Source organism: Leguminivora glycinivorella, chromosome 23 (assembly GCF_023078275.1).
Source record: "Leguminivora glycinivorella isolate SPB_JAAS2020 chromosome 23, LegGlyc_1.1, whole genome shotgun sequence".
NCBI lineage: Eukaryota > Metazoa > Arthropoda > Insecta > Lepidoptera > Tortricidae > Leguminivora > Leguminivora glycinivorella.
Window position 1 is genome coordinate 2,416,814 of NC_062993.1, and position 23,515 is coordinate 2,440,328.

Consider the following 23,515-nt stretch of genomic DNA (forward strand, 5'->3'; position numbering starts at 1 on the left):
AGGGGAAAAGTTTTGTGTTACACTCGGGTGCAAATGTATTTTACTTCTCGTGTGTTAAAAAACTCGCAAGTTCAGGATTCTATTCTCGAACCACTCGCTTCGCTCGTGGTTCAACTATAGAATCCTTTCACTTGCTCGTTTTTCAATTCCACACTCGGCGTTAAAATACAACTTTGCCCCCTTGTATAACAAATAACTATTAATTTACAATAACTATACTTATAGTTAACGTATACTTAACAATAACAACTAATGATCTATGAGCATTTTCAGAATTTGGGACCCCCCAATTAGCGAAAGTTGTTAACAAAAATTAACTCACTGTCAGTTTCGTGACGATAATTAAGCATGAAATTTCTATAAAAATATTGTTTTTGTGTTAATAACATAAACTTTAATCGACAATCTACATTCAGAATGTAAAAAAAGTAAATTTTTAGACAGATTTTATGCTTGACTGTCGTCACGAACCTGACAGTGAGTTAATTTTTGTTAACAACTTTCGCTAATTGGGGGGTCCTAAATTCTGAAAATGCCCCTATAGAGTATTCAGATCGACATCACTTATTTCATAGTTAAGTCTCATATACCAATCAAAAATATGTTTTTATATAAAACCCAAGATCTGCAGTTCTGATTCACAATAATAATGTCATTGTATATGAATTATATTTTACATAAAAATATGAAAATATTTCTACAGAAAAAGTTATGGGGTCAAATAGTTAAAATATGTTTTTATTCATAAAAAATATGAGACTTGAAATATTCGTACAATTTAAATAGAAAATGTCATAAATAGTAAAAGATCCAACAAAAATGTTGGTAGTTTTCAATTTCAATCTAAATACTACTAAAAACAGTAGAAAATGCAAGCTTAAATTGAGCCTTACTAGCGAAGCAATAGCGTTCAGAATGTTCAAAACAGCCTAATACTGGCTAAATGCATAAATATCAAAAATGTCTTTACAATTATTATTCGATAAATTACAAAAAAATGTCATGTCTTATTGGAATAAATATTTTCTAATGGCAACATTTTATTTGGTAGTATTAAAATATCTACCAAAAATAATTATATTAATAAAATAGTAGATTACATTATCTAGGCCAGTGAAGTAAGAAATACCTCAAATACATGTAATTGTTGGCCGGGGTGGAGTCGAGGTCAACAAACATGTGACTTGAGGATCAGCAGCGACTGGTCCATACACAGACCAACCCCTATAGACATCCATTACAAGACGACTCGCGGTCGCCAGCCTTCCTAGTATTTGCACTGATATAAGCGCGGGCGCTCGCCGTGCCCGATCAGTAGCGACCAAGTAACAGACCCGAAAGCAGCGCGTGTTTTTCGCACTAAAAAATTGGTAAAGGGTATTTTGATGCCTTAAAGATGTCCACCTGTAGTGTGAAATGGTGTGGAAAGGTAACAAGAAGCTCAAATTTAAAAACAGACGGCATTACATTCCACAAATAAGTCATATTTATAATTTATTCAGAGCCGGCATAGGTCAACTTACATTGGACACTTACGCGTCAGTAGAGGGACAGTCATACTTCTGTCCCTTTTCACCTGGCGCGACTGCCCGCCGTCCTTGAAACGGCCAATCACAGCGCGCTTAACACATTCCCCGCCCGCTCCTCGCACCCCAAACACTGGTGACTCGTATCGCGAACAAAATATACAAGATTGCTACTCTATAGGAGGTTCTCTGTGGGTCCATACAAGCCGATCCCCACCGGGTTGCCTAAAATTGATTACTAGTAAAGTACCTAAATGTTAAAGTAGGTTTCTTTTTGCTCAGTGTTGCCTAGCAGAAATTTTCCCCAGCCGCCACTGCTGAGGATACTCTTTTTTTTCTATTCGATGCGGGAAGCGGTAACTTCGGCACAGCGGCCTGAAATTTGACGTTTTCCGACCGGAGGACAGAAAAATCCTAGTAACTAGAGTCATAACGTGAAAAAGCTTTATAAATAACAATTTAGTATCCTAGCTGAGATTGTGACGAATATTAATTTTTAAATGTGACATTATCTGGGTAAAGGGACCTTGTCGATGGCGCTTACGGCGTTACGAGCGATGTTCGTGTACAAATACGACGCCGTGGGACGTAAGCGCCACCGACAATAACGTCCCTTTACCCGGATAACGTCACAAATAATTATTAAATTAAAACATATCCTTATAAATAATTGTAATTTTAATAATTGACAATATGTGGTCACCGGAAGACTTTAGTCTATGGAGCGAAATTAGTTTCTTCATTTCTTCTTATATCTTACCTGAAATAAAAATACACGTATTTTAGAAGGATTCAAGAATAAAAAAGGTTTTTTTTTTAAAGTTTGGGAGCTCTGCGAATTCTGCGACGCGGTGGAAAAAAAATAATTAAAAGCAGGGCTATTAACAGTATCAACTGATTGAACTGATGTTTTATAGCCTGACCAGAAATAAAATGACAAATTGTCAGGAGGGCGGTGTTATTCTGGGTGGGGTGACAGTTCAGTTTAGTACGAAGAAAATAGAGTTTTAGAAGACCAAGAATTTCTTTTTGATCATGAATTAAGTACTTTATTAGAGGATACAGCTAAGCTATAAATACTCACCAAAGAAATTACCATTCCAGACGATTTTTGCAGACTGTCTATATATATATATATATATATATATAAGTATAGGTATCGTGTGTGATAACTGATAGTGATAAAGTAAAATAATTTTTCGTAAAATAGGTACTAAAAAAACTTACAATATATTCGTCACGCCTGCTCCCCAACCCCTACTAAACTGGGTCTATGCACAGCCCTCCTTTTCCGCAAGGTCCCGAGTATAGCCAGCATCTCCTTGACAGCTTCGGGTTGTTCTTCTTTTGGTTTTTTCTCTAGGAAGTTCTGGTCGCGACGCCGGAGGGTGAAGTTACCGCCTTTGATCTGGTCCACGATTGAGTCTATGGCTGGGTCTCCTGTGAACATTGACATATTTATTATTAAGAGAGAGAGTATGAGGAATTTGTGCTCAAAAGAAGAAATGGAACCCTTTTCGGATACCCTTTGTTCGAGTGTGTGGGTGATATTAAGTCTACAAAAAGTTTTGAGTCCTTTTGAGTCTTGATCTTACAGTTAGTTTATAATTGAATTTGTGAAAAAAAAAACTGGTTTTTGTGAAGGATAGTCAAAAACGTTGTATTGTACCCTGATTTCGCTAGAGTTTTCTCATTTTGATTTTTATTCTAAGATATTTGTTCTGGTTTGTAGTTAATAGATTTTTTTTTAATTATGAGAAAATATTAAGTGTTGTAGATTCGGATAGATGTGTTGTGTGTTGTCGGTAATGTACCTATAATATGCTCGTCTTTATTCTGTAGATATGTTTTTCTTTAAGTTAGTCAACATATGCGTCATATGTCATCTCCTGTAGGGGTGAACATCGGTAAGGGTGGTAATGTAGAAAGGGGTGGTAATAGGGAACATGACTAGTCGAAATAAAATATTTTTCAGTACAGTTGGTCTTTTTTTTACGCACTAGTGCGAGAAGTGGTTCATTATATGTCAGGTCGAAACTTCGGAGGTCCATCTGTACTGAAAAACGTCGTTCGATACACGTGCGAAAAGGGAATTCGTAACTCGTGTCGATTTAAAACACTCCCTTCGGTCGTGTTTTAATTTATCGCCACTCGTTTCGAACTTCCTCTTTTTCGCACTTGTATCGAAATGTACTATTATACTACGCACGAAATAAAGCATCAGATAATTATAAGAAAAATATGGACAGAAGTTATTTTTACTTAAATTTAATTTTTATTTAATAAGTGACGTAGAAATATGTAAAGTAACTCAGTTGACCGTCACGTCACTCAATTCGATTTCAAATAAATTTTATCAAGCAAATCGTTTAAATTCGTTTTGACGTTCCTAAAAATAAGTTGATTTGACTAGGAGGTAAGTAGCCTAAATGTTTGTCTTTATTCTGCATATTATTTTTCATCACATTCGCTTGTAAATGGTGTTATTACATGTTCGTGTATTGATACGAAATGAGTTATTTTACTGTCTTAGAGCGGTAAAGTGAATATTCGGGTGGGTTATTTTATGACTTGTTAAAAATTACAAGACGGTGGACGAAAGTTCGACGTTCATAAGCGCATAGTAATATGCCTACTTGGAAAATAAATATTTCTCAAACATGCAATGAAATATTGTCTTTACGTTCCTTAAAATGGGCTGGGAAGTATCGCTTTTTGGGCGCAACAACTCGAGAGGACTGTAAAGGGATTTCATATTATTTTTTAGGCCTAGGCCTGCAAAGTAACTTTTTTTTATAAAATATTGTCCTTTAGAGCATTTTATTTTATTTCATTGTATGTTTGAGAAAAGCACTATACATGCCTCGGCGTGAAAACGGATTCCCGGCCTCGTATCCCTATCCGGCCTCGCTCGCACGCTCGCTCGGCCGTATATACCCACTTGGCCGGAAATCCTCATTTTCCCGGCCTCTGATGTAATGTACTATTTCATTTCATTTCATGAAACGGCAGCGTAGGTATTTCAATACATTTAGTTTAAAATTTGGTTATCAGTTCGCGAATGTGATGAAAAACATTGTGTATATTATGGGCGGCTGAAGGGTTACAAATTGAAGAATTGAATCGTTTTAGGCGTCAGATTTTATACCGCCTTTTGTTCGTAATCTTTCACTTTTCGTTCTTAATACACGTTCGTATTCACGTTCTTTTTCAAGTCGGCTCGTTAGTCGGTTAACATGTGCGGTTATTAATACTGGCGGGGGTGGTAATATTACAGATATGGGAGTTAAGTTATGCTCACCTCCATTCTGCACGCTCTTCTTCAGGTTAGCCTGTTTGTTAGCCAGCATGTGCGCCATATCTCCTCCTGTAGGCACGAACACTGCGACTGCGGGCGGCGGCGGGGGAGGTGGCGGCGGGGGTGGGGGCGGGGGCGGTAGTGCGGCGGGCGGGGGAGGAGCAGTGGGAGGGGGCGGCGGCGGGGAGAACACGGGCGCGGGGGGCGGGCAGGGGGAGAGGAGGGGGAGAAGCGACAGGCGCCTGCGGCGATGGCGGTGCTGCAACAATATTACATATATTAACTCTAATACACAAGTGACAAGCGACAAGTGGCGTACTAGAGGAGAGGCCTATGCTCAGCAGAGGCCGATAAAGAGCTGATATGATGATGATAAACTCAAATAAATAAATAAATAAATATTATAGGACATTTTTACACAGATTGACTGAGGCCCACGGTAAGCTCAAGAAGGCTTGTGTTGTGGGTACTCAGACAACGATATATATAATATATAAATACTTATATACGTAGAAAACATCCATGACTCAGGAACAAATATCTGTGCTCATCACACAAATAAATGCCCTTACCGGGATTCGAACCCGGGACCGCGGCGCAGCAGGTAGGGTCACTACCGACTGCGCCAGACCGGTCGTCAAATATTCATATACTTAAGTGGACATTCTCTGAACGCAATTATTCACAGGAAGTAAAATTTAAACTAGTTTTATAAAATGAAACAAGTTAAAATAAACACCCTAAACTATCGAAAAAGACAGAAACATCGTCAGTCACGTTTCTCCGAGAATTTTTCTTTTATACTAAATCGGTGGTAAACAAGCATACGGTCCGCCTAATAAAAAACTATCACCTTCACCTATAAACGTCTGCGACTCGAGAAGTGTTACATATGCGTTACCGACCCATTAGAAACTTATACACTCCTTTTTGCTATGTTAAGTACACGACAAAAGCAATTTTTATTTATTTTAATAATACTCGAGCCACAACCGGCCACACTAACAATATCATATGTCCACCTTACAAAATGTAATCCATACTAATATTATAAATAGGAAAGTGTGTGTGTCTGCTTGTTTATCCGTCTTTCACGGCAAGACGGAGCGACGAATCGAAGTGATTTTTTAAGTGGAGATAGTTGAAGGGATGGAAAGTGACATACCTTTTGTCTCTTTCTAACGCGAGTAAAGCCGCGGGCAAAAGCTAGTATTTGAATAAACATACTACCAAAATTAGAAAAACAGAAAATTTTAATCCTTGCTCTCTATTTTGCGGTACAGCACTCACCATAATACCTATCAGAGATTCCAGCTCATGAAAACCTAGGGTCCACTTTTACAACTAATTCCAAAATTTTGCGAAGGCCCCAATTTTCAAAAGCAACTGCCATCTGACCTTCCAACCCGAAGGGTAACTAGACCTTATTGGAATTAATCCGGTTTCCTCACGATGTTTTCCTTCACCGAACAGCGATATCAGAGATTATAACAAAACAATTCAACACTTACCGCCAACCTCCTCTCTTCTATCCTCCTTCTTCTGTCCGCCCTCAAAGTAACTTATCCTCGACATTAAACTACTCTTCTTCGGCGGCGAAATCCTCACTTCCCTCCTATCTTCCACTATCTCTTCTAACTTCTTCCCATTTCTCTCTCCCATCTTTTGTACCTTCTGTTCTTCACATTTCTGTTCTACACTTTTCCTTTCTTCTGCTAACTTCTCTAAAATCTTCCTTTCTTCTGCTAACTTTTGTTCTACAATCTTCCTTTCTTCAGCTAATTTCTGTTCTACTGTATTCCTTTCATCTTCTAGTCTCCTTTCTGCTACTTCAGCTCGTTCTATGGCTTTCCTTGCGTCTTCTTCGGCTAGTCTAATCTTCTCTTCCCAGAGGAGAATGTCTGTGTCTTCGTGTTTTTCTGCTAGCTTTAACTGTGAAAAATATTCATAAGATTAAAATCAGTTCAGAGAAAGGGTAGTTAACCTGCTTAAAAGAAAAATATCTATGTGAGACCATCTCTCTCGCTATATCGTAAAATCGTAATCCTGCAAAGGTTTCATATAGAAGGAGAAGCACACATTGCTAGCCCTCAAAGGTGCCTAGCCTTCAAAGATAACATACACTAGATAAATTTTAACGGGTACCACCAGAGGTCGGGGTGGTGTAACGGTCGAACACGTCAGCCGCGATAGCTGGGGACCCGGGTGCGATTCCCGGCTTCGCCACCAGTGGGTTTGATCGCGTTTTCTTTAGTGTATGGTATCTATTTCAGGTTTCAGTATATATCTATAAAAACCATAGAGGAATAAGTAAGGGATTTCTGTATATAAATCGTCACTACATTGAAAAAATCTCGTATCTCACACTGCTCCTCAAAGTTAAAACGCAGTAAGTCTATATGCATTGCATACATACTTATTACATTTTTCTTTACATTGACAGAAAATACAAGTTTTTTTCAAAGTAGTGACGAAATATTGGCTCCTCTGTCGTTTTCATCAAGTCCATGACACATGAGAAGTCGCAAGGGATCGAAAGACCATCAGAAATTAGGTGGTCCACGACCCTCAGCACTCTAGAAATCGAAGCAAGGACTCTAATATTTGACTGTATTATACACTAGCTTTTGCCCGCGGCTTCGCTCGCGTTAGAAAGAGGCAAAAAGTAGCCTATGGCACTCTCCATCCCTTTAAATATCTCCACTTAAAAAATCACGTCAATTCGTCGCTCCGTTTTGCCGTGAAAGACGGACAAACAAACAGACACACACTTTTCCATTTATAATGTTAGTATAGATACCTGTAGCTCCTCAATTTGGTCTCGATGTCTAACCGCCTGCTGTTCCAGCGCATCTCTCAAGCTATCAACTTCTCCAAGAAGCATGTTCAGTCTTTCATCCAACTCGAGTTCTCCCATGAGCAATGTGCTCTGATGTGTGAGCACTTTGACTCGCTTCTTCGCGTCACGGGCCTCGGATTTATAGCTGAAATTTAGAAAAACATATAAAATACCTACTGAAGACCTAACAAGTACAAACACAAAATATTGGACGAAATCGACAAAGTCCGAAAATTAGTCGGAAAATACTAAGTACAATAGAAAAATAAATCTCTTTTGGACTTTTAGTCACCTACAGTTTTATGCTAAATATTTTTTTCCTTTATTTTTACCTGTGTTTTTTTTCTGTCTTCAAAAGCTTATTCATTCATTTTAATCTTGTATTTTTTTTAAATTGTAAACACTGTTTATGTCCTATGTCCACCACAGGACAGGCTATGCCTAGTGTGGGGACCAGACTAAAATGTAACTCACTGTGTTATTTAAATAAATGTTTTAATGTTTTAAAATGGAAAGACAAACGACCCACAGTTGATAACATTCTATATTATGTTCAATAATAAAAATATAAAATAGGTCCTAGATTGCAACCTTGTGGAACACCCCTATAAAAATGACATAATAGATGCAACACCGAGTCAAAGGCTTTAGTAAAATCTCAAAAAAGAAATACTATTTTTTTTATAGACTTTAAGTAACAATAACGAGGTTTCAAGTAAAAGTGACACAATTCAAGAATTTGAAATCATCCCCACTAAATGTGATTTTATTAAATTTTTCTTTTTCTTTGTGGAAACTTTTTATGACAAAAATAATCAGTCTTCTTACGTTTCAGCCATCTCCCTGTCTTTATCAGCATGGTCCTTGAGCGCTGTCACTTCTTCCATCAACAACTTGGATACTCTGTGGTGTCTCTCGCTCTGACTCTTCGGTTCTTCTAGCTCTTTCCCTTGTGCTGCTTTCTTTTTCTATCTTATCTTCTTTGTGGACATAAAAAGGAAGTCTACTTACGTTTCAGCCATCTCCCTGTCTTTATCAGCATGGTCTTTAAGCGCTGTCACTTCCTCCATCAACAACTTTGATACTCTGTGATGTCTCTCGATCTGACTCTTCAGGTCTTCTAGCTCTTTCTGTTGTGTTGCTGACTTCTCTTTCTCGTTATCCAGTTCCTGAAAAAAAAAATAGATTAAGTAAGACTATTCCATCTCTTTCAGTCTACACAGACACCGTATGACAATAACCTCTAATATGATGGAGAACTATGATAATCTATAGTGTGACAAAACTTATCAGTAGGAAAGGTTATTGACCTAATTCATATTAGGTACTCTAATTAAGAGTACATACAATTGATGTCAAAGTTGAAACATTATTGCTCATAATTGAGTCATATAGTTTAGGCTATTATTTGCTATATAAAATAGTACATTACGATAGTAGTGCGAGATAGTAGATAGTAGGAACGAGTGGCGATAAATTAAAACACGACCGTTTTAATTTACCGCCACTCGTTTTAAATCTACAATTCGACACGAGTTACGAATTTCCTTTTCGCACGTGTATCGTACTACGTTTTTAGATAAGAAATGAACCATTTCTAGCACTAGTGCGAAAAAAAAGCGCCATCTGTACTAAAAATAGAATTACGAGCACATATAATTGATGTCAATGTTGAGACATAATGAGTCATATCGTTTCAGATATTATTAACGATAAAAAAATAGAATCACAAGCACATATGTACAATTGATGTCAAAGTTTAGACATTATGAGCTATGAGTCATAGGTCGCCATAGAGCCGTTTAGGTGATTATTTGCGATATTAACTTCATTATTGTTTATAATATAAATTAAAAACTTATTGTAGAATTATATTTATATCTCCCTGTTTCCCTAAAGGTGCCTCAAACTCTTATAGCCTAAGTGCGTTTTCACATTATCCGATCCGATATCGGATGTCGGAAGGATTTCAATAGAAAAAATCCAAGATGGCGCCTGTAATGTATAGGATATCGGTCCGACATCCGATATCGGATCGGATAACGTGAAAACGCACTAAGGCCTAGGCTAAGTTCAGATTGAAGTGAGTCTTGACGGCCGAGCTGAGCGAGGTCTGTAGTAGTGACGAGTATTTATACCTGTTTCTAGGGCATTGATGAACATAATAAAGTATGTATACCTGGGCAAGGGCGGCTGTGGACTCATGAGCCTCAAACTCTTGTAATCTGGCCGCGCTGAGCTCAGCTTGGAGTGAGGCGACTTGCTTGCTGAGGTCAGAGACGGTTTGCTTCAGAAACTCCACTTCTTCATTGCTGCTGGTGTCTGAAGCTGAGAAAATTATATTTTAATAGCAAAAATAAATATTGCAATGATTTTATTTTATTTTTATAAAAGTACATCCACATCATATATATTGTAAATTACATAACAAACATTCAAACAGGTATTAAGTACTGATATATATGACAATTACGGAGTACATAACATTGTCTCATATAATGCAGCGAGCTCCAACTAATACTATTATCTAACCTAGAATTACACAAGAACTAAATCTAAATCACTAAGTCTAAAATTATATAACATAACTGCAACGAATTAAGTTACCCTTTTATCCCCCCTTATTATATTATTTTTAAATTCGGATAAATCGAATCGGATCGGAATGATTGTTTATAAGGTAAATTCTAACCTTATATATTTAATATCATCGACCAAATGCAACAGGGCCCGGTTTTCTCGGAAGTTGAAACCGATTTGAACAGTCTATAATTATATGCACACTTTAGACTTTAGATATTTAGTTTTGAACCTGTAACAGGACAGGACCGAGGACTGCAAGTGTGTATAGCCAGACCAAACTAAAGTTACGTTGACAACAACGACTAAACGATTTTGATAACACAAACAGCGAAGAGTATTTCATCAAAGTAACACGTTTACAAAACAAGGAATCGTCTCAGTCTGCCCTATCAAAATCACTGTAAACTTGGTTTGACTCTACACCGTGTTTTTATTACATTCCGTTAACTTTAAGGGAAGATTCTTGAGTTCAAATACAATGAACCAACTGAGGGGGGACTGAAATCTTCTCGAGGCTGAGGCGTAGGGTTAGAGCCGGCGTAGCTTTATATGCTATATGACGTTCATATGCGCATTGTAATATGCCTATATACTTGAAAAATAAATATTTCATATAATTAATTGAAATACGGTTGTACTCACGTTATTATATCGCTATTGCTGCGACATGTTAATTATTCATGTTATGTTATGTTCATGTTAATTATTTGAATATGTCTCACGGAAGTTTAACGTGTATAAATATTTCATTTTCATTTTCAATCAATTTCTCTAAGAAACGAACGTCCTCTTACGGTTATCAAATTATTAAAAAAAATTGAATTACTGGACACGTGTGTGGCATCCCTTACCACTTCCTAATGTTATTTGTTTTGACAAGTGCCGTCAAACACTTGACAATGACTTTATGTTATGATTCATGATTTAATGATCTTAATATGATTAAGGTTATCTCACACTAATTAATCCATTTATTATGTATGGAAACGAAATATTTTTCTTCGAATTTAACAAAAAGCGATATACAGGGTGGTTCCTGATGATGAACTTAACTGCGTGTCGAATTTAACGGAAAACAAAAAAAACACGGTGTAGAGCTAATAGTGAGTTAAGATAAGCAAAATGTATAATTTACCAGTGGAGTTGGAGTCTGTAAAGTCGATTTCGGCATGTGAAGGCAGAGCGTGCAAGATGGCCTGGCTCCGTCGCTTCAGTTGCTTGTTCTGTTTGTACCATTCGCCTGCCTGTTGCATCACCCTGGGGAACAATAGTTATTTGTTTTACAAGGGGGCAAAGTTGTTGTTTAAGGCTGCTTTCAAAAAAAAACGTCAAAATAATGTAAAATTGATAGTTTTAGTCGGTGAAATACTACACTTTCCGTTATCCAATAGATTTATTTAATTCAAATTTCAGTTAGAGCATCTTATTATCTTGATTTTTATAAGACTGGATTTTTGAAAACCAAGTCACTAAATTAATTATGATTTTTTCTCTAATGCACGTTTAGAAAAACTCACTTATAGAGCTGAATTAGTCGATCTTATTTGTAAAATTTGGACGATTTTGATTACTAAAACAGGTAAATTTATAATTCGTATACCCTGTACTACAAACTTCTCAGACTACATTTTGATTATAAGGTTTTAAAAAAGAGTAAACGAGGCTAAGACGAATTCAATTTTTTTCAGAAATTACCTAAAATTAAGTGACAATTTCTTTGAAAATCTAAATCACATCGAAATAATTTTTGTACTTAATTAATCTGTAACGTTTACTTAAATTGCTGGTATGCCTTAGTGATTATAAATTGCTATTATTTATTTTTGGCAATTTTTTGAAAACGAGCCTTCACCGGTACAATTATTACCACTTTTGGACATTTTCTCATATTTTGTTAGACCAAGTAGAAAAAGTCCTATAATGTGATATACCGGGTGGGCCCTGTAACAAAAGCAAATAATTAAACTGTAGACTATACTCCTTATACTGACCAACGTTTGTTCAGCAACTTTTAAAAATAACGTGTATTTTGATTTTTATCACCCTTGAAAGTTTTTCCTAAGAGTTAATGTATTGCGAATTCTGTTAAGTCTAAAGCGTGACAGATAACGTCAATGACAACAATAATGGCGTACATTGAAGCTAATATTTATTTTGTATGAAAAATTAAAAAATTCAAGACGTCTTAATTTTTAAAAGTCGCTGAACAAATGTTGGTCAGTTTAAGGAGTATAGCCTACGGTTTAATTTTTTGCTTTTGTTACAGGCCCCACCCTGTATATTTGTAAACTACTCGCAAAGCCCTTTAATTTGATACCACACACGGTATGATCAAGCGCTCGGTTGCGATTTCACTGTTTTTCACACGAAAGCCCTCTTAACCGCACGTGCCAATATTGATCTTGAGCGTTGCGAGGGTTTCAAGGCACGAAGGTTAAACAAACTTTGCCACCGAGTGAAACACAAAATTTTTCACCACACCAACACGAACAAAACAATGACTATAAAACATCAAACTAAATGAAATCCATCGATTTATTAAATATTTATGATTCAAAATCATCATTTATAGGTAAATTCTACCAGCCAGCTTAAGACATCAAGTTACAATTTGTATGAAATTACTTTGCACTCTTGTGGATGAAATTCAATTTTGCTATCTGTTTTAGAATAGCAAAGTAAGGCTTGGCCAGTTGGTGTGGTCAAAATATATTTGTTAAACGTTTAAAATAAAAATAAAATGACGACCGGTCTGGCCTAGCGCGTAGTGAACCTGCCTGCTAAGCCGCGGTCCAGGGTTCGAATCCCGGTAAGGGCAATTATTTGTGTGATGAGAAGATATTTGTTCCTGCCTGAGTCATGGATGTTTTCTATGTATATAATATAAATTATAATTATATTACTAGCTTTTGCCCGCGGCTTCGCTCGCGTTAGAAAGAGACAAAAAGTAGCCTATGTCACTCTCCATCCCTTCAAATATCTCCACTTAAAAAATCACGTCGATTCGTCGCTTCGTTTTGCCGTGAAAGACGGACAAACAAACAGACACACACACTTTCCCTTTTTAGTATGGATATACGTATATCGTTGTCTGAGTACCCAGAACACAAGCCTTTTTAAGCTTACCGTGACACTCAGGCTATTTGTGTAAGAATAAGAAGTCCTAATATTTATTCATTTAAAATAAAATATCCTAACAGTCCGGACATTACCATAAACATCCTGATGGGTAATTTTTCAAAAACTTCAGTGCACCGTGAACCATTAGCTACTTAATACTTTCGCAATCAAGAACCCGCGTGGTGGGCACTCGTGAACTTTGCTCAGATGCCGGAGAACCCGCTAGGCGGGTTCTCGCCGTACAAACGGGCGGTTGTAAATTACGACCGGTTTCTGACGTAGTGCACAAAAGTTTGACTGGTATTGAATGAGTTAAGCCCTTAATTTGGCAGTGTATAGACAGGAAATGCAACAACTTCGACCATCTTTCTTATCTTATTTCCCAATCAATGTTTTTAAACTAATTTAGTAGGAAAGAGATTCACGGCCATGATTATTTGTGCCAAATTAAGGGTGAAATCTCTTATTTTTTATACTACGTCGGTGGCAAACAAGTATACGGTCCGCCTGATGTAAAAGCGGTCACCGTAACCTATGGACGCCTGCAACTCAAACAGTGTCACATGCGCGTTGCCACCCCATTAGAAACTTGTACACTCCCTTTTGCCTTATTCCGAAAACTTTAGTCAGCCTTCCTCAAATCCTCACTTAACTCGCCTTTCATCTGCCTAACTCCAAACTAAAGTCTTGGCTAGTCAAAATGTTGTGTTATTGGCTAGTCAAAAGTGGTTAGATGAGAATTCTAAATAACCCTCACACTCACCAAGTTTACTCACACTCGAGTCTTCCTATTCACCTTCTTGTATAATTTGGTATTTTTGCTATGCATTTCTTGATGAATCTATTGCATTTTTAATTAGGCCTTCTGAACCTGAAGCGTCACGGAGCGAGTCAAATCAGGTAGCATCTCGTTTTGATTACAATATTCACGACGTCATGACAATAATAACAATCACAAAGCAATATCTCAATATTGTTGCTTACGTACATGGCAAATGACACTTCTGGCCCTCTAGCCAAATGTACAAAAATTGACGCGTGGCGAACGACACGCAATAGGCTATACTAGACTCATATTGAATTTGCCACAAGAAATGATTGTCTTCTGTAGTATTTGACATAAGAAATCAATGTTTATAGATTTTGGGTATTAAAATTATATTATGACTACGTATTTTCGATTCAAAAGTGTGAAATATTATTTTTAACTTCGACCACCGAAAACGCTGTCAGCCATGTAGTGACGTCATAAAACCTAACTTCATGTCAAGTCAATCACTGATATAATGAACTTTATGCCTCATACTTAAATGTCAGAAAATTTTTGCGTTTATTCGATTGACGTCATGCACAGACAATCTATAGATTTACATGGCTAATGTTATTTTCGCCTGATTAAGTTAAAGTATAATTTAAAAACGTTTTTTGCGGTTTTCAAGTCGTAATAAAATATGGTAATATTTTTTTTCGGGTAACTGGCCAATAAGTAATAATATAAGACAGACTTTAAAAAAGGGTCAAGTATTAGCCTATTGGCTCTGTTGCGCCAATACGAAGAGCGATAGAGAAAAAACTACGAAACGCTCGTAGATATCTATCTCTGTCGCTCTTGCGTATTGGCGCGACAGAGCCAGACTACCTTTCGCGGTGTTTCGTTTTCGTTTCACGTCGCAGAAATACCATTCGGCACGGAAATGCACCTGATCTGATGCTCTTTTTCTACCATCATCAGCAATAAAATTAGGGACCTATCCATAACTGTAACTATCGCTGGATGGTACTGACTGATACTACTGATATAAGGGTAAAATTAGTTATTTTTCTCAAGTTTCATCCCTTTTTTAAGTGCGTTGGGTTAAGATAGAAAGGTGTTTTCACCTAATACACCTAAACGGACGATCTTTTATGAGACCCTTCTATCTTACCCCAACACACTGAGTCATCAAAAAACACACTATTTCCTATTTGTACTCAATCTATCTACATCAATCAAGCCCATCGCACTATGAAGGTTAAACCCGTTGCGTTAAAACAGTTCTTTACTTACATTTTGAACGACTAAAATATGGCAATCCCATAAAAAACAATCACATCACAATGTTCACTATCACAACAAAAATACGCGCCAATTTAAACAGACGCCATTTTTTTTTCTTTTTTTTAATTCGCACAAAGCACAGGCGATCTAAACACAGCCGGATCAGAAACTGCAAGTCCTATGAAAGTGAAAATCACTTTGAAATTATAATTTTTGGCATAATCTATAACGTTGTGTCATACTCTCATAATGATTTCTATATTCCGGTGATCATATGCAATTGGAACGAAATTTGCATTTTATTCGTATTTGGAAGTAAATTTAATAATTCGCGAACTTTAATGGTTTTGTGCTACCAATACCACAAAACCATGACTTTTGACATGAATTTGACTTTTAAATTTATTCTAAGCCTAGTGGCATCGATTGCAGACGTTTCTGCTAATCAGAAGTTAAAAAAAAAAATATTTTACTTGAAAAATTACAATCAAATAAGCTTGTTTAAAGAAACTTTAACATTTTACATTAAAAAAACAATAATAGTGCTGTTTTTTAAAGCGCTGGTGGCCTAGCGGTAAGAGCGTGCGACTTTCAATCCGGAGGTCGCGGGTTCGAACCCCAGCTCGTACCTACCAATGAGTTCTTCGGAACTTATGTGCGAAATGACATTTGATATTTGCCAGTCGCTTTTCGGTGAAGGAAAACATCGTGAGGAAACCGGACTAATTCCAATAAGGTCTAGTTACCCTTCGAGTTGGAAGGTCAGATGGCAGTCGCTTTCGTAAAACTAGTGCCTATGCCAAATCTTGGGATTAGTTGTCAAAGCGGACGCCAGGCTCCCATGAGCCGTGGCAGCAAATGCCGGGATAACGCAAGGATGATGATGAATAAAGTGCTATTTTTTATTTAAAAAAACAATGTAATGTTTTCTGAGTGGCGATTAGCTTCCGATTCATCAAAATCCGCACTAAACGGGGTCGCGTTAAAGCGGGGTATTATTGTATACCATTAATTTATAGCAAAACCGCTTACTTATTTACTAGTTCTGTGATTACTTGTCATTAATCAAAATGTAAAATTAAATTGGACCATTTATAAGAAAGTAGACGCTGAAGACGAATAATATTAAACCAGTTTTGGCTAACCCGCTAGAAGTTTGGCAACAGTATCTCACGACCATAATGAATCTAGTGACTAGTCGTTCTATCTGGTATAGAAAGTAGTACATTACGATACAAGTGCGGTAAAGAGGAAATTAAAAAACGGCCGAAGGGAGTGTTTAAATCGACACGTTACGAATTTCCTTTTCGCGCGTGTATCGTACGACGTTTTTCAGTACATGTAAGCCTTTAAAGTTTCGACCTGACAAGAAATGTGGGTATAACACATTCTTTGCGAACTGTCTGTGGCGCATTTCTCAAAACTGAAAGTTACAAGTTACAAGCGGAAGTCTCTTTCCAACTTGTCATATTAGACATTGACTATACCACTTGTAAATTGTAACTTGTAGCGTCGAGAAATGGGCCCCTGGTGACGTAAAAACCATACGCCGGTAAAACACCAAATGTGCATAACACGAATAATAAGAATAATTATGCATAATGTGTTTGTCTATTTCCCCAGTGATAAGATAATACTAATACTAAGACATAATGATAAGATAATATAATGCATATTTGTGTTGTCAATTTGTGTCATAGAATAAAGAGATAAAAGAAATCTCAAGTGAAATCTAAATAAGTGTTACTTTCTCGATATATGCATAGATCCTTTAATTTGCAGCGGTAGTCCAAATAAACACTCAATGAAGTCGTGACTCACGTTACTTTTACGTGGATTGAGCCTACCGACATCAATACTTCATTTTCGGTTGACAACCAAAAGTATATACACCGCGAAAAATCAAACGCGGACGTTTACGTTCAAACTACCCACAAGGCGGGACGGCACCACGAGTGAACCCGCGAGGCGGGACATCTTCGCTAATGAACCCGCGAGGCGGGACCTCCTCGCGAATTAACTCTACGGCGGGCGCACTTATCTAAATCTTAGTGTTGTACCGAAACTTACTTCTGCATGACCTGTTCATCCACTTCCCTCTGGTTCTGCAGCTGCTGGTATTCCTGGAACAGTTTCTCTGACACATCCCGCAGTGCAGATAACTCTCGCTCCCGCTCCGCGAGTGAACCCGCGAGGCGGGTCCGCTCGTCTGAGAGCAGATTGAAGCGACGTTGCAGGTCTTCATGCTCGCGTTTTGCTGTGGCAGAACATTTTATTAGAAATTGTTTACAAATAGGCATAAATTTGTCACCTACCGCAAACACCGCTTTTGAGATTACCTCAACATACCCCAATTAAATCCAGTAAAAAGATTTGACGTACAGTCATCGACAACAACATCGTACAAAAAAGGCCGCAAAAATATCTGACACAATCTTGTTTCTAGAGCCACAAGAGCGTGTTTCACCGAACACTCTCGTTTAAAAAAGTCAAAAGTCTTCACCTCGACATTGGCAGAATTCACCTTGCTTAAATTAGCGAGTAGTAAAAGCCATGAAGACAAAAAAAAATCTCGAGCGTGTCAGATATTTATGTAGCCTTCTTTTTGTACGATGTTATTGCCGGTGAGTGTACCTTTAAAATATTTCGTTGTAAATAATCGTAAAGCCATTCCACGTCGATATAATATATACATGTGCGACACCCAACTGAGCTACTAAAATTAAATTAAAATAGGTAATTTAAGTAAGGGATAGATCATACTGGTGGAATAAACCTGATTTTTACCGCGAATGATGAATGAATGACGTATTGTAAGAAATCCCAGAGTTACACTGTTATGAATTATGATATTTATGATGAATTTCATAGAATACAATAGAATAAGTTACCAAACCATTTTACACAAGGTTATGACTTATGATCCGTATACTTCGTTTCTTTTAAGATTAAAATTATCTGTCAAACGGGTAAACAAAGAAGCAGTGGTCGTAGACCTTCCTTCTTCGATTTCGGCCGATACCACTGATTTCTTGGAACTTATGTACATAGTATTATATATAAGTTATAAGTTCCAAGAAATCAGTGGTATCGGCCGAAATCGAAGAAGGAAGGTCTACGACCACTGCTTCTTTGTTTACCCGTTTGACAGATAATTCTAATCTTAAAAGAAACGAAGTATAGACATATAAAATACAGTCAAAACTCAAAATGACTAATGAATAACGGAAAGCTACGGAAACACAGTACATAATTCTAAGCTGTCGCCATAGCCGTGAAGGCATGTAGCTTGAAGACCAGGATGCCTTATAAATAAGTAAGTTTTTTAGATATTTGGCATGGTCAAAATTACCGCATGGTAGGTATTAAATAATCACAGAGAGCAGAAACCTTATAATAACCAAATTAACTTATTAGTTAATTAAATGTAACTTTATCTTAATTGCTGTATTTTTTTAACGCTATTTCCTCCTTTTCTGATACAGTTTGAGCCTATCACCAGTCAACAAAAAATCATACAAACCAAAGCAAATAAATAAATAGAAACAAATTAATTGCCTTTAAATTATAAGGAAACATATAGCTCAAACTAATCTCTCTGACAGGCCAATAAACAAGAAAAAAAAACAATTTTGGTTGTTCTGCATCCTGCTAAAAATAATTAACCATAAGTTCTTACCTCTACAATATTTAATATATATAATAACCTATTTGAAATATACATATTTGATACATTCATCGCTTCAGGAATGTACAAATGAGAAGTTATTTGTTAGGCAAACTTGAAGGCACACCTAAGACGCCACACAGCTTTGGATTTGTTGTCTTGACTGACCTACGGGGCACAGGCTACAGACTCTGTAGTACAGAGTAAAGTACTAGCCACCTATATTTCAGCAAACATCACACATATCTATATCATATCCTGGGTTCGAATCCCGGTAAGGGCATTTATTTGTGTGATGAGCACAGATATTTGTTCCTGAGTCATGGATGTTTTCTATGTATATAAGTATGTATATTGTCGCTTAGCACCTATGGTAATGGTACAAGCTATGCTTAGTTTGAGGCTAAGTTGATCTGTGTATCCCCAATATATATTTATTAGTTATTTATATTTATTTATTTGTTTATTTATTATTTATATAGACGGCCCCTAATATCTGGTACCTGAGGGCCTGGCATAGTACACCTTAACACCTTCACTGCGGCAAATAACATAACATGAATTAACCATACTTCATAAGCGGTCTTGAGACCTTCTACCACACTAAATGTGTTAAGGCAAAATTGCTATGCCCAAATTAATGCACTCTTGCAAACTGCATGAATAGTGAATACATAAGAATATAAAGGAAATAGAGTTTTCTACATGGTATATAATCTGTATCTAACTAAGCAAAGTTCCAAATTCAATCAAAACAACTACCTATGTCTGGGTTTCAGGAGAATGGATAGACAAAACTTCTACTTTCTCTATGTTCTTTGTATTACATGTAGCAATAAAATAAAGCACAAGAAGATTTCAATGTGACACCTAATTTGCCAAGAGTGTAACCGGGTAGAGGATGAATACCATGTTTTGATGGAATGTGTTCATACAGCACCTCAGCTGAGGAGAGATTTAATATTTGATAATGGTTTAAATATAGGTACTTGTTATATAATCCTGGCATCATTTTCACAAGAAGCCAGGACCATGTGCAAATTATATCTTAAAATAATGTAGTAGAGTTAGGTAATATGTCAGTGTGCACGAGAAAACGTCCCACTTTGTTGATTGCTATAAAGCCGCTTTGTCATATAAAGATACAAGTAAATTTCACCTTAATGGTAACCGACAAAGTGGGACGTTTTACTAAACACACTCACATATATTTTACAGGGGTGACATCATCATGTGACAAAACCCCTTCTTTTTGTTATAAAGATTTCAATATCTTGTCTAAATACCCATACCAAGTATCATGTACTTTCAGCAAGATACTACATAAGACTCCAGCATTTCATTTTAAATGATAAGTGTAAGTTTGATTATAAGAAGCGGTTTTTGCAGCAGGTTTTTAAGTTAAGATAATAAATAAGCAGAATGTCATTTTCTTTTTGAATCTAATAATATTTGGCTATCTCTATACTACATTTATGAATCATATCAAACAAGTCAAGAGCTGTGATGAAATATGATTAGATCTCAATTGACACCTGCTAGCCTTCAATATCCAAGGATTTGTGTCACCAAGATAGGAATTCAAAACATAACTAAGTAATATAAACCACTATATACTTCCACTTACATTTTATAGTAGGCATTAAGTTTGTATTCTATAAATAACGGATTTAAAGGTAAAACTTGAATTAATAACAAAAATATGCACTGAAGTTAAGGAAGACTAGCGAAATATTACCTAAGCGTTTAGTCATAAATAACATGCGCTTACAGTCACTTTCAACATGTAATATCAACTACCTATACTCAGTATAGTCGATGACCCGCCTTGGACTTTCAAGTGGGTTAAAAGGAAGTCAAAAAGAAATAAAACGATTTAAAATCGGTAAGGAACAGAAACAAGCTCGATAAGGAACTTATAATTGCTTGTAAACGACCATACAAAGGTAAACGTGATAAAAATATCATTACCTTGTTCGTCTTGAGGTTAAACTATATCGAAGACGAAATCAACACATCTCACGTATTGTACACTTTCAATGTTGTTTTATGCAAAATTTGTTTGATTATGTAAATAAATTTGCATTACAAGCTCACTTTGAATTACAAAGTAAATTAAATCGCAAAACTAAGCTAGGTTGTTTTCTCTTTGTTGTCAAACAAAAACTTTGTTTTGACATTTCAATTTCAATGACCCCAAACAAATTTTTAATTAAAAAAAAACAAATAGAGTTGCGCTATTTACTCATGTAAAGTCGATAATATCGATCTTTATGAAAATAACATGATTTATTTTAGTTGTGTTTTGGTTATGCTTGAAAGGTTCGCTTAAGTTGTGATTCATTGTTATGTAGTGCGCAGTTTCTTGAACACAGGTATAAGACAGATCAATAAATATTAAGACAATCTATAACTATTCAATACAAATGTCTACAGTTAGAAACGAATTAATGAAAGGCATGACTCGAAGTATCAGCGCTATAAAACTTTAAGAATACGTAATTCATATGCAACAGGTTATCATCTGATTCACTGTCATAATCCGACAAATACGCGAATAGGATTTCCACTCATGTTTTCTTTTTGCAAACCTGTCAAAACCGAGCATGCGCAGTACTTGTTTAAGTTAAAAAAAAGCTAAAACACAACGTACCTTTTTCGGATTTAAGTAGGCTGGATTTGTGTTTTCTTTCGGCTTCTTCATATCGGTTTTTCCACTTTTCAACGTAAGTTGCAGCAACGATATTCGCCTCCTTGGTGTGGTGCGCGTCGGACGGCGTCATCCTGGCCGCTGTCGCGCGCGGTATCCTCGTGGCCGCGCCGCCTCCCGAACAGAGCGAGACAGCGCTCCGCACCGCACACGGGCTGTTGCTCGCGATCGCAAATACATTATCACCGTTCCTTTTAATCATTTTTGCATTCGATTTTTACCGCGAACGAACGCTCGCTTCGCATCACGTATGCATTCACGTGGCCCGATCAACAGGCTGGCGGAACACTAAATTAATTGACGAAACTCTTTGTTCCCGTTGAGGAAAATACCGCGGTCTCACGTTGATGATATAGTCGGTCTGTAATGAGAGAAATTGTAAAAGCGTAGAACGGCGTTGAGTGTCAGAGTGCAACTAAAGTTAACTTGTGCTTGTGATATGATAATGAAACATCGTCTTTGTGAGTCACACACAGCGGGTTATGTTCATTGTTTACATTAGACGCTTGCCTCATATGTGGTGCTCGAGCCTTCGTAGTCTCGTCATAGAATTTTGTAGAAATTAATCATAGTAATCATGCATGAGCACGATAGGTGCTGATTATGTTATCATAGTACTTTATCATTTACGTTATAGATATTATGCAATTGGAGCATTTGTAGTTAAAACTAATTTAATCATCAATACGCCGAAATCTAGCGTTGTTTACGAAGTAGTAATTGTTTCCTGTTGATGTTTTTTGTTCAATACGGCGAATGTATGTCTTTAAATGTTTAATTTTTCCTAGTCAATTGTAATTTGATAGTAGAAAAATTGTCTTAAATATATATTCATAAATAGATTTTGTATTTTTTATATTTTTCTATGATATGGGCCTAGCTTAGTTAAAATTCTGCTGGACATTGTCGCTGTATTGTATATGTAAAACTTTGTTTTTCTAATAAATACATTTACTTATTTTACTTTTTTACTTGCTTTAATACGTAGTAAATCTCTAATTGCGAAAAACACGGTTATTTTTAAGTTTTAATAATTTGAAATAGATAATCTAATTAAACCCAAACATACTAATAAAGTTAAACGAGACCCCAAGACAGCTTGTTTTTTAAGTGCCAATGCATGTTTTAGGAAATAAAATAATTCACAATAATAAAACGGTCCTTCCATCAACAGAAACAATAGTAGAAACCGATTTAAAGATAGTATCTATTATTTCAGGCACAATATAGCCACATTCCAATCACTCTTTATACGTACATCACAAAAAGAATGTCCACAAACAGTATAAAACAGCGAACACCAAAAAACAAAACACTGCTGTTAAAGACCGCACCGAAAACGCACTGAAAGCATTTGGTCCAAGTATGGCTGACGGGAATTCTAAATTTAAACTATTTCCAATGAACGACACCCAACGACTGGCCTATAACGACAAGACGAACGTGTGGGACGATGTCGCGACTTGTAAAGTGATTTAATTGCTCAGACTTGACAATAAGTATCAGACTTAATTAGACCTTTGGAAGTAAAACGACCGATACGCTTAGCTGAGGTCGACAAACTGTTTTGTAACGATATGAAAAGCGAAATTAATCACGAGAGACTAAGCGTCCCACTTCATGGCATATGGCTCTCATTGGTGAGAGTAACTAGGCCATTCCCACGCAAAACCAGTGCAAATAATGGACATCACTTACTCTTAAGTGCGAGACATTCCATCTTGCTCAAACAGA

General features: G+C 36.6%; 1 protein-coding gene across 3 annotated transcripts; it reads right to left on the reverse strand.

Annotated features, from left to right (window-relative positions):
- Positions 1–1,726: 1,726 nt before the first annotated feature.
- On the reverse strand, positions 1,727–23,318 carry LOC125238398 (myosin-11-like). Of its 3 annotated transcripts, none has more exons than XM_048145710.1 (10): positions 21,725–22,592; positions 17,475–17,661; positions 11,382–11,503; positions 9,843–9,991; positions 8,675–8,832; positions 7,625–7,808; positions 6,332–6,756; positions 4,828–5,066; positions 2,754–2,963; positions 1,727–2,286 (listed from the first exon to the last, which is right to left on the reverse strand). In XM_048145710.1, the coding sequence occupies exons 1-9, from the start codon at positions 21,981–21,983 to the stop codon at positions 2,764–2,766; spliced, it is 1,923 nt and encodes a 640-aa protein (XP_048001667.1). In that variant the 5' UTR covers positions 21,984–22,592; the 3' UTR covers positions 1,727–2,286; positions 2,754–2,763. The 3 variants fall into 3 exon arrangements, with proteins under 3 accessions (XP_048001667.1, XP_048001665.1, XP_048001666.1); XM_048145708.1 differs by lacking the exon at positions 1,727–2,286 and adding an exon at positions 23,040–23,318 and having other exon boundaries at positions 2,830–2,966; positions 4,828–5,083; positions 6,336–6,756; positions 21,725–22,142; XM_048145709.1 differs by lacking the exon at positions 1,727–2,286 and having other exon boundaries at positions 2,830–2,966; positions 4,828–5,083; positions 6,336–6,756; positions 21,725–22,565.
- Positions 23,319–23,515: the final 197 nt, after the last annotated feature.